The 11,607-nt window shown below is 43.9% G+C and overlaps 1 protein-coding gene across 7 annotated transcripts in view; it reads left to right on the forward strand.

Moving 5' to 3' along the window:
- Positions 1 to 10,600, forward strand: part of OCRL (OCRL inositol polyphosphate-5-phosphatase) — a 55,305-nt gene extending 44,705 nt beyond the window's left edge. For 4 of the 7 annotated variants that reach the window (XM_070606241.1, XM_070606239.1, XM_070606238.1 and 1 more), the window contains 5 exons: positions 5,222 to 5,338; positions 6,203 to 6,287; positions 6,911 to 7,038; positions 7,822 to 7,933; positions 8,148 to 10,600. In XM_070606241.1, the coding sequence (XP_070462342.1) occupies positions 5,222 to 5,338; positions 6,203 to 6,287; positions 6,911 to 7,038; positions 7,822 to 7,933; positions 8,148 to 8,272 (567 nt within the window). In that variant the 3' untranslated portion in view covers positions 8,273 to 10,600. Of the gene's footprint in view, positions 1 to 2,396; positions 2,421 to 5,221; positions 5,339 to 6,202; positions 6,288 to 6,910; positions 7,039 to 7,821; positions 7,934 to 8,147 lie in introns of all 7 variants that reach the window. The other 3 variants (XM_070606240.1, XM_070606237.1, XM_070606236.1) reach the window with 1 other exon arrangement.
- The last annotated feature ends 1,007 nt before the right edge of the window (positions 10,601 to 11,607 follow it).

Consider the following 11,607-nt stretch of genomic DNA (forward strand, 5'->3'; position numbering starts at 1 on the left):
CTCTACCCTTTAAAACCCCGTGAACCTTTTAAGGGCTAGTTAGGTCTCATCCCCATTGTGAAAAATCCCTCTCAGAGCCCCAACTGAAAGTCATCTTTCCTTCCTTTGAACCCCTATTTTGTTTGTTGTTTTAACCATTTATTGAGAACTCGTGTTTGTGAATTATAACAATATCAGGCCATAAATTGTGGGACTCCTTACCCCAACTCAGTTGCAAACCCGAGCCAGGGGCCATGTCTTTCTCCTCCGTGTAGTCTCATTTCTCATCATCCCCACCCCCTAAAGGCACTTAGTACCATTCCTTGCACTGGTAGAGGTCACTGCTCGAAGAAAACTTCTTTGAGGGCCTAGTTTGACAGGTTAGTATATAAAAACTCTGCCTAGTTTTACTCATCGTGTCATGTGGCGTGTATTCATGGGAGGGAAAATAGAGAAGTCTGTCAGACAGGCAGATTCTCTATTTGTTAATAAGTAGTCTTAAATTTTAGAAAAAGTTGTGCTCCAAAATTGTGTTAAATTACATGTTTGGTACTCTGAATTAACTTTCACATTAAAAAGTATTATAATTACAATACTATAAATATTGTATACTTTATAAAGCACTATTACTCTGGTTATTTTTATTTCATTTTATATGTGGTATTTAAAAGTTTAGGTAAAACCACAAAAGCATGTTTAATTCATAATGTACCTAATAATACTAAAAAACCTAGCCACCAGATAGAACAGTTGTTTGGGGGAAATGCTTTCAGCTTTCCCACTTGGAATGTCGGGGAACACATCCTCCCTCCCTCCCTCAGCCCCCAGCATGTCTCGGACAGGAAGATCGAGCTTTTGCCTTTTCCTATCAGACCTCAGCTGTGTGATTTATACTCACGTTCTTGGGGGCCCATGGCAGGGTTGGGAGGATTCCAGTTGGGAGTTTCTGGGGAGGTGCAAGGAGCTTTGAGAGACCGGACCTTCTGCTGGCATACTGCACCACCACTTCCCCACCACCCCTGGGTTTTAGGGTGCTTCCCTGTCCCTATGAGGTAAATAGTAGTCTCCCTGTTTTAGAGATGAAGAAACTGAGGCTTTATAAAGTTTAGTAACTTGCCTGAGGCCTGTACAGAATTAATAACAGGCAGAGCGAAGATTTGTACCCAGAACTGTGTAACACCAATGCCTGTGCTCTCTCCACTAACCATGCTGCCTTGTGACTGGAGTTTCTCACTGTCTTTAGCTTGTTCTTGAGTGGTACATTCTCACAGCTTTCCCCTGCCTCTCTGTCCAGGAAGCAGTCACATTGTCCTTTTTGAGTTGTCTAAGGAAGCATAATCGTAATGACTATGGAGTCAGTCACATGTGAGTTCTAATCCTGATTCGGCCCCTTACTACCTAATAGCATGACCCTGGGTAAATAATTTAACCTCTCAGAGCCTCAGTCTCCTCATTTGTAAAATGGGAATAGTATCTACTTTGCACATGTCTGCAGACTAAATGACATTGTATATGAGCACTTTGCACGGTTCCCACTACATGGCAGATGCTCTCTAAGTGGTGGCTGTAGTTATTGTTGTTCTTGGATTATAATAATAGCACAAAAGACAGAGATGATTAAAAAGGTACCTTCTTATCATTTCACCGCATATGTATATCAAACCATCATGCTGTACACCTGAAACTTATACAGTGATGTATGTCAATTATTTCTCAATAATACTGTTATGGAGAAACTGAAAAAAAAGTACTTTCTTCTCTGCTTCTCTTATTTCTCTTATACCCTATAGGAAAACACAACAGGGGATGCCAGGGGATCTTCTCGTCCCCAAAGTCTGAAATGACATTAATTTACATTTCAGAAGGACCTCCAAATTTGGGGACTCTAGGGACCTTTGGGTAGAGGAGTGTGGGATACCGCTTAGGAGGCTACCTAGAGTGAGAGGAATGGCAGTGGAGGGGAGAGAAGCTTACCATCTCCTTCTGAATGGCCACTGTCGGGCTTACAACCAAATTCTTCCATTGACGTGACATTAGGGTGAGGTGAGAAGCCACACAGTGCAACAGCAGGGCCTGCCTCCAAGTAGCATGTGGAAAGAAGACAGCAGCGGGCATTTGGCTGGGTCAGCTGGCAGCTGCCAAAGAAAACAAAAGCAAAAGGACTGCACATGCATATTTCTTGAGTGATAGTCTCAATAAACTGCACAAAATTTGATATGCATAATAGAGAACTTTGCATATGAGAATGTGTTCCTTTTTCAATAATCATGATTTATTTGAAGAATTTAAAGCTGTTTAAAGCATATGTATCCAGTAAGCTAATGAGTTCTAATAATACTGATCTGTTTCTAATTCTGTAAATTAATTCTAATCATTTTCTATCTGTCAATGACCTTCTTTTCCTGCTCTGCTCTCAGGAAGAAGACAGCTTCCTAGAAAAGGTAATGCAATCCATTGGTGGTTGTGAGTTTCCCTGTGCTTGATTAACACTTAACTGTGGTCCCTGGAATTTGTCCCTTAGGCTTTCCCGTATCAGAGACCTCTAACTCCATGAGAATCCCTGAAAGTCCTGCCAGCTGTCTTAAAGTGTGTCTGAAGTACAGGAAAGATATTTACTGTACTGGTCAAGTCATTGAGACTCTGCAGATAAAAGCACTAGTGCTCAGGATTCCAGGCTCAGACTTTTGAAATGAGAAGTAACTGAAGAGCTGTCTTGATGTATCTGAAAGCTCAGGAGGTAGAGGAGGGTACCGCTTAACTGCCCTCCTTTTCCAGTGACAGTAAAACCAGAAGTGGATTTTTGTTGCAGTGAGAGTGATTCGGGGTTGGTGATAATAGTGATTAGTTACTGAAGGAATCCATAGATATGGTCAAGAAATAGAGCATAGAAGAGAACCATAGAGCTGAACAAGATCATAAGGGATCATCCGTCCAGCTCTCTGCCTTCAGACAGGATAAGGTGTTTTCTCCATTCTAATCGACGAGACAACCAAGGCTCAGGAAGGTTGAAACACTCGCTAAAGTCATACTGCTCCTGACACCAGGGGTGTGGGGTGGAGGGGACTGGAACCCAGGTCTGCCGAATGCCTAGTGGAGGAGCCTAGGGAAGCACTCCTGCAGTGCGTTGCCGCCTCTCCGCCTTCGAGCTGGAGAGTGCCTGGCCCCACACAGGACTGTCAAGTAGAGAAGCGCGGGCTTGAGAAGCGTTCTTAAAGCACTTCCACTCAGGATCTAACGTGCCCTCACCATCTGACAGAGTTTAATGTTTCAATGCTGGGGACACTGTATTGTTTTTGTGCTTTAGTTTTTAGCACTAAGGTTACAAAGTGTAGGCTTATCAGGCACCGAATGTGTCTCGTTGAAAGAAGACAAAGTGGGCCTGGTTTCCCTTTGAAAATTAGAGTTCAGGATAATTTGTGGGCGTTTTAAAAACTATTGTTTCTTGTGCATGATCTTTCTCTAGACTTCAGAGACATAAGTATGACATTTCATATTATCACACATGAATTTGAAAGTGGATAGTCGATGGTGTATATAACCTACTGACATTTTATTAACCTTTTTAAACCACTAAGGATTGAGACGACTCTGCTTCCCAGCCCTTTCCTGTTAATAACAGGCCATGTTCTGCCTTTTCATCTTGGACAGTGCTTTGTATTGCCTTAATGCCTTAGTGCAGGAAAAGTGCCAACTGGATGTCAGATTTTTTAAAAAGTACATGAATCAGTGCTGACTAATTTATGTATGGTAAGTTTGGAGGCATCTGCTAAGGAATCTGTACATGTGTTGCATGTGGTCCAGAAAATGAGCAGAGTGCATTATGGACAGTGTTTTACCTCAGAAATCATGTGTATGCCTGGATTTAATACTTGCAACCGGAAAGAAGTTAGTGGATGAGCCACTGATAGAATTTCTGCCAGCTATAGGGAACATGGATATCAAGTGCTGGGATCCCAGGGAAAGAAAGGAAGGAAGCAAAATGAATGTGAAGAAAATAGATTTTAAATGGTAACCAACTGTCATGCTCCCTTGTCTTCCTCATTCCCTTAGAAAGGTGCAGCGGCTTTAAAAGGTCGCCGGTGCTTAAGGAAGGTGATGTGAAGAAGAGCACTGAGCTCCGCTGTAGTGTACAGTCTCTGGAAGGAGTGAAATGCTTCTTTTCCATCCCTTAAAGTGACATGGCTGGGGGTTGTGGATGGAATTAACAGAATTTCCTAAAGTTGAACATAGATAATATATGACCTTTAGCTGGAGGTGGAGGAGGGGAGAAGATGCAAAAAATTGGTCACCGTTTTCTCCACTAGGATTTTTCTGAAGGCTGCCTTCAGATGCCTTTTAACCTATTTCAGACATCTTTATAATTTAGTTTATAGTTGACTATATAAACATAAGATAATTGAGTTTATTCTCCAGCCATTTTCAAGTTCAGATTTAGTTATTGATCTAATTTACATCACTTCTGGATTTTTCTCTTAGATTCTTTCAGGAGACTCTAACAGAAAATAGAAAGATAGGTGAAAGGAATCAAAGCCCTGAGAAATCTTTGCTGAGCTACTAATATAAAGAATAACTTCTGGACTCAGACTCGACATTTTTGTAGTATATCTGGCTTTTGGTGTGCTGTATTCAGTTTATTATTTTTGGATCTTAACGCTTATAAGTTTAGTGCCTTAAGATTAGATCTTCTATCAGGTTTGAAATACTCATGTATGTAGGTTTAATCTGGAGAATTATCTTTAATTCCTGAGGATCAGAGAACCTCATTTAAATCAACAATGAGAACTGTATTTGTGGTGAGACCTGAAAAAAGAATAGGTTAAAGTCAACAAAAACTGAAGTAGATGCTGCTCTCTCAAAGTCCTATATTAACAGTTGTAATTTAATGGTCCACAAGTTTCCAGTGGTGTGTGGACTCTACCCTGACTGTACTGCTGGGCCACTGGTTCTCAGTGTCACCCTTGAAAGGATTTACAACAGCCAGTGAATCCATGTGATAAACATCATAAACCCAAGCAGAATGCTTAACAGTTAAGTGAAACATCTAGAAAAGGAGATCCTTTAACTGTGGGAATCAGTATTGAGTGCCCTCTGACCAGGGCTGTCCCCAGTGAGAAAAATAGGAAAAATCATAAGAGATGAAGATCAAATTGTACTCCACATTAGCAGGATTTGAAGAAGATTAAGTTACACACACACGTTCTTATTAAGATCCCTTTGATTCTCATCCCTTTTCACCTCTTAGGAGAAATCCCTTCTTCAGATGGTTCCCTTGGATGAAGGTGCCAGTGAGAGACCCCTTAAAGTCCCCAAGGAGATCTGGCTTCTGGTAGATCACTTATTCAAATACGCCTGTCACCAGGTAAGTGAGAGAGGGCCTGCCCTGCAACTTTGGAAGGTGTGTGAGTCCAGTGGGAAATGATAATGCCTCGTGTCAGTATAGTGCTTTTAACTTCCCCAAGCTCCCTCCAGAACAGCACTGTCAGATCGCCTGGGCAGATGGAGGTATCCCTGTTTACAGACTTGAGAGCTGAGGCATGCCAGCTAAGTGATTTACCTAAGACGGCAGCATAAGCATACTGGCGGAGCTGGGGCTGAGGCTGTAATGCCTGCTTTAGCTGTCATGCAGGCAGTGCAGATTTTAAAGTCCAAAGCAAACTTCAAGCCCGTTTCTTTAATTTGGTCCTCATTTTTCTTTTAAACCCTATCTAAAATATTGGCCACCCCCCACCCATTCTCCCAGAAAAGAGAAATTTCTTGGGACCAAGCTGAAGGATAATGTTTTCTTATCTACTGAAGAGTAATAGAACTTGAAAGCAAGGTTTAGTGTGGACATACCATTTACTCCTGCCCTAGCATTCCATAGTATCCATATTTGAATGCACTTCTACTGTTTGGACTCTGCCTTCTACTTGTCAAGAGGCTAGAAGTGGGGATACCTGGTCTCCTGATCTAGCCATCTAGTCTCCCCTGCCATATCAGGTATAGGCTAAAACCTTTGAAGGTAATTTTCTGGTTTGAAATAAAATTTCACACGGATTATAGAGATGATAAAGGGAAAAGGTGCCATTGTCGCGCCTCCTTTCCTAATCATGAATCCCTATGCATACCACCCTTCCCTTTGCTTCCTGCTGCTCTCCTGCTGCTCTCCTGATTCCTGGGTGGTCTTCAGAGTTTTAGGGCTGATTATTTTGCCTTGTTCCATTCATTGTGACCTCTTCGGTAGGAGGACCTGTTCCAAACCCCTGGAATGCAGGAGGAGTTACAGCAGATCATTGATTGTCTGGATACCAGCATTCCCGAGACAATCCGTATCCTTTTCAGCAAAAGCTTAGCAAGCTGGATGAGTACTTGGCCAAACTCTTCTTCCTACCTACGTTTGATTTTTGTGTTTCCATCTTTATTTTCTTCATAACTGTCTTCTGTTATAAGGTAATCATTGACCATACAGTTGTTTCTCAACTCCTTTCAGGAAGCTTTCACCTCTCTCCGCGTCAGACTCTTACTAAAAGAAATCAAGGAGTAGATAACAGTGACTTTTAATAGGCATGGAACATAAGACCCACAGCACTGGACTGTTCTGCTTCAAGTGGTTAATCACTCCCGCCACCACGTGTACTGTCACTAGAACAGGGAGGAGGATTGGAAACATTGGTGACTAGTTTCCAGGACTGATCCAGTGTGAACTGTCCTTCTGCAGGCTGTATTCCCCTGACCCTCAAGTTGGGCCAAACCTCCCGAGAGTCTTTGATCAGTTCTATAACAATTCACCTACAGCATACCTGGACCAATAAAAATCAAACCCCAGTTAGGATCAGTGTGCCCTGAATAAGAGGAAGGAAATAGTCCCTGAAGGAGCTTGAGGAAGGACGCAGCTGGGTCTCTGTGTGGCCTTATTCCTGGAGCCCCTTTCCCTTGACTTAAGTCAATCCAGCTGGCAGTAATCACTCGGTGGCTGAAGCACTGCTCATTTTCCTGGAAGCCCTGCCAGAGCCCGTCATCTGTTATGAGCTTTATCAGCGATGCCTGGACTCTGCTCAGGATCCTCAGATCTGCCGACAGGTGATTTTATTGCTCTGAAGATGTGTTTGGGGCAGGTTTCCCCATAGAGAAATCATCAATTTTACAAAGCCAGATGGGCAGCCAGCTATGTGGTAGGATGGGTCTCGATCTGTTATTGATGGCAGGACACCAGCATTGAGAGTTGGGACCCTTAAATCTTAGGTTGTGTCATTTCCTATTGTATTTGCCACCCTTTTCCAGTTGGCCTATTGAGTAGAGTGGCTATCTCTACTCTGCAGCACAATTGGTGAAGCTGATCATACATGAGGTTCTGGCTGACATTATCAGGAGGGGTGCGTGACACTTGTGAACCTTTCTTCTTTTGTCTTCTTGGTGTTTTTTTTTTAACCTTGAGATGATGTTGATGCACAATAGCTGATGATACCTCTGAATCAGACTAGTGAATATCAAGAGGAGCTCCCATCCATGCTAAAGACATTGCAGAGAAAACCATTCAGCTTGGCAGATGCCATGGCTACCTGGATGGAGAGATGGGAAAAGACCTCCTTGTGAGGCAGATTGTGCATGTGAATGTTTAATGACCACATGGCCTGGTTATTGAGTGGACAGGGACCAAACAGTATGACCATTCCGACTTGGAAGTTATCATTTGGCGGGTGCTGTGTTGGTCGTGAGTAAATAAAGGAAGGTTGTGATAGATGAATGGGGTCCTGTCCTTACAGGACCTGTCCTTGGATTATAAACTCCTTTTTGGCAACTATAAGCTCTTTTTACTCCCTTCTTCCACCTGTTCTCACTGTCGACCCCCTTTTGTTAAAACAGGTGATTTCCCAGCTTCCAAGGTGCCATAGAAATGTTTTCCGTTACTTGATGGCATTCCTTCGAGAACTCTTAAAATTCTCTGAATACAACAATGTCAGCACCAACATGATTGGTAAGAGTACTTTATGAGAATGGCCACATGGGGTGTTGGTTGGGACAGCCTGTGTCCAGTGCACACAGTGTATTCCTTCCTTAATGTCCAGGCACATGGCAGTCACTTCCCTTTCACTGCTCTCGTTCCCTGGCCCCCCAGCCCCTAGCCCTGAGGCTTTGCTTAGGTTGTGTCTGACAAAGGGTTTTCCCCTTTGCTTTCTCTCGCCCTGTAGCCACTCTCTTCACTAGTCTTCTCCTAAGGCCTCCACCCAACCTCATGGCCAGACAGACTCAAAGCGACCGCCAGCGTGCTATCCAGTTCCTTCTGGGTTTTCTGCTTGGAAGCGATGAAGACTGATAAGTCTTTTCCTCTTACTACTCTCCGAGATTCTAGAGACAGAAGATCTCGGGCACCAAGTATTTCAGAATGATTTGAAAGTCATGCCACAGGAAGGGTCTATTGCAGATTTTCGAGGCTGCTGGCGTGAAAAAGTTCTGTTTCTAGCACAAAAGGAAAAGAGTCTCCTAATCCCTCCCCTACCATATCCTACACAGCAAAATACTTTTAGACTTATATTGCCAAGCCAAAGTTACCATATTTTGGTGTTTTTGTGTTCTCTTTATAAGGCAAAGAGATCTGTATTTATACTCCTTTACCTGGGGATGTGTTTGTTGCCCTCCTTCCCAACTGTCATTATTGTCCTTAGCATCCTAGGCCTACATTCTGAGATGTTCCCATTCTAGGCCTACAAGCACTACTTACTGTAGCTCAGACTTGTCTGTAGTCCTTTGTCTAAAGCACTTTTGCCCCACCTCCTCCCTTTGCACTCCACTCCACTAGTACTATCATGTCGAAGGCAGTCTGAGTGAGGCTAGTGACTCCTTGGGTGTCCCCAATAGTGAGTTAACCATCTACACGTGGTTGTTACATGCATTTGTGCATTTCTACTACGGTGCGTCTGTATGTCTGTGTAACATTGGCCTTTTCGTGGATCTGCACTGGGTGGAACCATATTCTCTTGTCTCAGACCATATTTAGTAGCAGAACTTTAGGAACTACTAGAGATGACATCCCATCGATGTGAGAAGAATCACAATCAGAGTGGAAGCGCTTTGGGTATTTTAAGAGTGAGAATGTTCATGTTTGACAAGTCCTACTTCCTACCATCCATTTCTGTTCTTATTTAAATTTCACATGAGATCTAATCCTGGGTGTCTGTGGGACCCATCCCCCACTTAGAAATCCGCCTCCGGAGCAACACTTGCACCACAGTAAAAAAGGGAGTCTGCACCTCAAGTGAGCCTCTCTAGAGATACTGCTCCTCCCCCCAGCAAGGGTATTGAAGATAACCTTTAGGACCCCCTTTCTCCAGTCTCCAGAAGTGCCAGGGGGCAGATGTTGCCCCCTCCCTCATCAGGGCTGACTCTGGGCTCCACAGCCAGCTCCCCCTGGCTCCCAGGCACCTTATCCAGTACTGTGTAAAAGAGACTGTCCAGTGGGACCAACCAAGCAACTTTCTCTCCCACCCGAGACAACCCTTGAGCTTTTCATTTACTCAAGCTCTGTGGGGCAGCCTTTTTTTTTAAAATTAATCTATGTTGGTTGGCAAACCAGCCACAAGCCACTGACTACAGAACTGCCTGATGCAATTGACTTCCTCCTGGTTTTCTTTCATTAAAACCACCCTAAGTTGACTCATTCTTGCCTGTTAACGTTAAATCCAAGGAGCCTAACATACTGGCTCTGTGTCTGGTCTTTGGCATTGACTCCTGATGCTTCCAGCACACCAAAGGAAAGAGCCAGGGGAAACACCACCACTGAGGGTTCTCCAATTCCCCCATCTCCAAAGTTGAGTTCTTTGGGGGAAGAAAAGGTACGTAGCCTGCAGTATGCTGGTTAAACCCTTTCCTGATTGGCAGTTACAGAACTAGGAGTCAAGTTATTGGTGCCAAATAGCTGCAGATCTGATAGGTTGGGGGCTGGGTGTTGAACTTACTTAACAGAAGACTGCGAGCAGAACACTGTGGTCATCTCCACTAGGCTAGCAAGTGATCACAGGAGAGGCAGTTTATAGAAGCTGGGGCAAGGTTGTAATACAAAGACGGGGAAATGCCCGTCCTGGGTGCATTTTCTAGTCTGTTGCCAACCTGGGAGCTTTGGGTGATCAAAGATGTGGTTAGTGGGGGCTGTGTACAGCGTCCTAGCTCTTTCTTCACAAGGCAAATGCACTAAGTTGGTTTACTGCCTCAGCCTTGCCAGCTCTGGTCCTGGGATGTACACAGGTTTGAGGGTTTCAGACAATCTCTAGGTAGGGGAGACAAAGAGATAGAGCAGACACAGAAATCTGCTTCCCTACTGTGCCTACTCCAGCATCCCAACCTCGAATTCCTAAGTACCTCTAACGTACTGCTTCATAGCTCCTCTCAAGGAGTTCAGATCCAACTGGTATGGAAGGACTCTGCATCTATTGTTTTAGGGAAGAAATGGTTCAAACCCATGTGGCGACGTTGCATTAGTCTCCCTCTCACTGTTTTCTGATTCTTCTTCTGTAATTGTTTGTTATATTTCCCCAAAATGTCTTAGTCACTAAGCAAAGCTGCTAGTGGGATTCTGTATTTCATGTCATCTTTTTTATTATAATTTATTGCAAATTTTTTTCTGAATAAATATATGTTGTGTGAAAAATCAAAGTGTGATCTTGGTGAGGAAGAGCTGAGAAGGGAGGCTCATGTCACTGGGTGTCCCTTGACTGCTGCAGTCTTCCCAGCTCAGTTCCTGTCTTAGAGGGAAGTAGCGTAAGAATTCTCAGTATATTTGCCCTTGGGGAGCAGAAGAAGCCACGTACTTTCAGAGGCTAATAAAGAAGTTACAGTGCTTTCAGAGGCCAGCCAAGGATCCTTATTTTAACCCTGGGGATTCAGACAACAAAATAACACTGTTATGAGAAAGGATGCTGATTCTTAATGCGCGTAAATGTCACATTGGGTCAGATCCATGATTGCTCCGGCCCCAGAAATCTCACAAACCCCAGCGTACACATTTTGGGAGAACCCAGTTGTCCTTGCCAACCTAGCCTCAATAGTTTAGGCATGCCCCGCAGACAGCCTGTTTTCACATAATTCATTCTGCAACGCTTGAAAACCAGTTTTGAACTTTTATTACCTCTTGGGGTGGCAAAGTCCATAAATTTAGTACTTTTTTTGGCTTTAATCCAAACTCTGACACTTGAGGAGGAAACCCCTAATTTGAGCACAATGCCTGTATTCCCCTGCTCATCTCCATCATGAATTTGCGCATTCTGATTCCAGGCCCTTTGAGACTGAAGAGGCCTCAACTGGAGGTTTCTTCTCAACCAGGGCCTTCTTCCAGTTCGCTCTGACTGTGAGCTTGACCCTAATGAATGTGCTGATTCAGTGTTGTCATGAGCAGTTTTTCTAGCCCCACCCGAAGCCTTGGCAGAAGAAAGTGTTTCCTTCTGAGAGTGATTTCTCTGCAGCGGATGGAGACTGACACCCGGTAGTTTTTACACAGCAGACAATGTGGTGGAGCAGCCTCAGTGACCACCTTTCCAGAGGTTAGCAGCTGCATCCCAGGCTGCTGTTCAGGAGAACTGCTGGGCCTTTCTCACTGCAGAGCAAGTTGAAGTCCTGGCTCTTGGTGTAGCCTAATAATCTAAAGCCGCATACCGCCGC

The sequence above is a fragment of the Equus przewalskii genome, chromosome X, assembly GCF_037783145.1.
Source record: "Equus przewalskii isolate Varuska chromosome X, EquPr2, whole genome shotgun sequence".
Classification (NCBI taxonomy): Eukaryota; Metazoa; Chordata; class Mammalia; order Perissodactyla; family Equidae; genus Equus; species Equus przewalskii.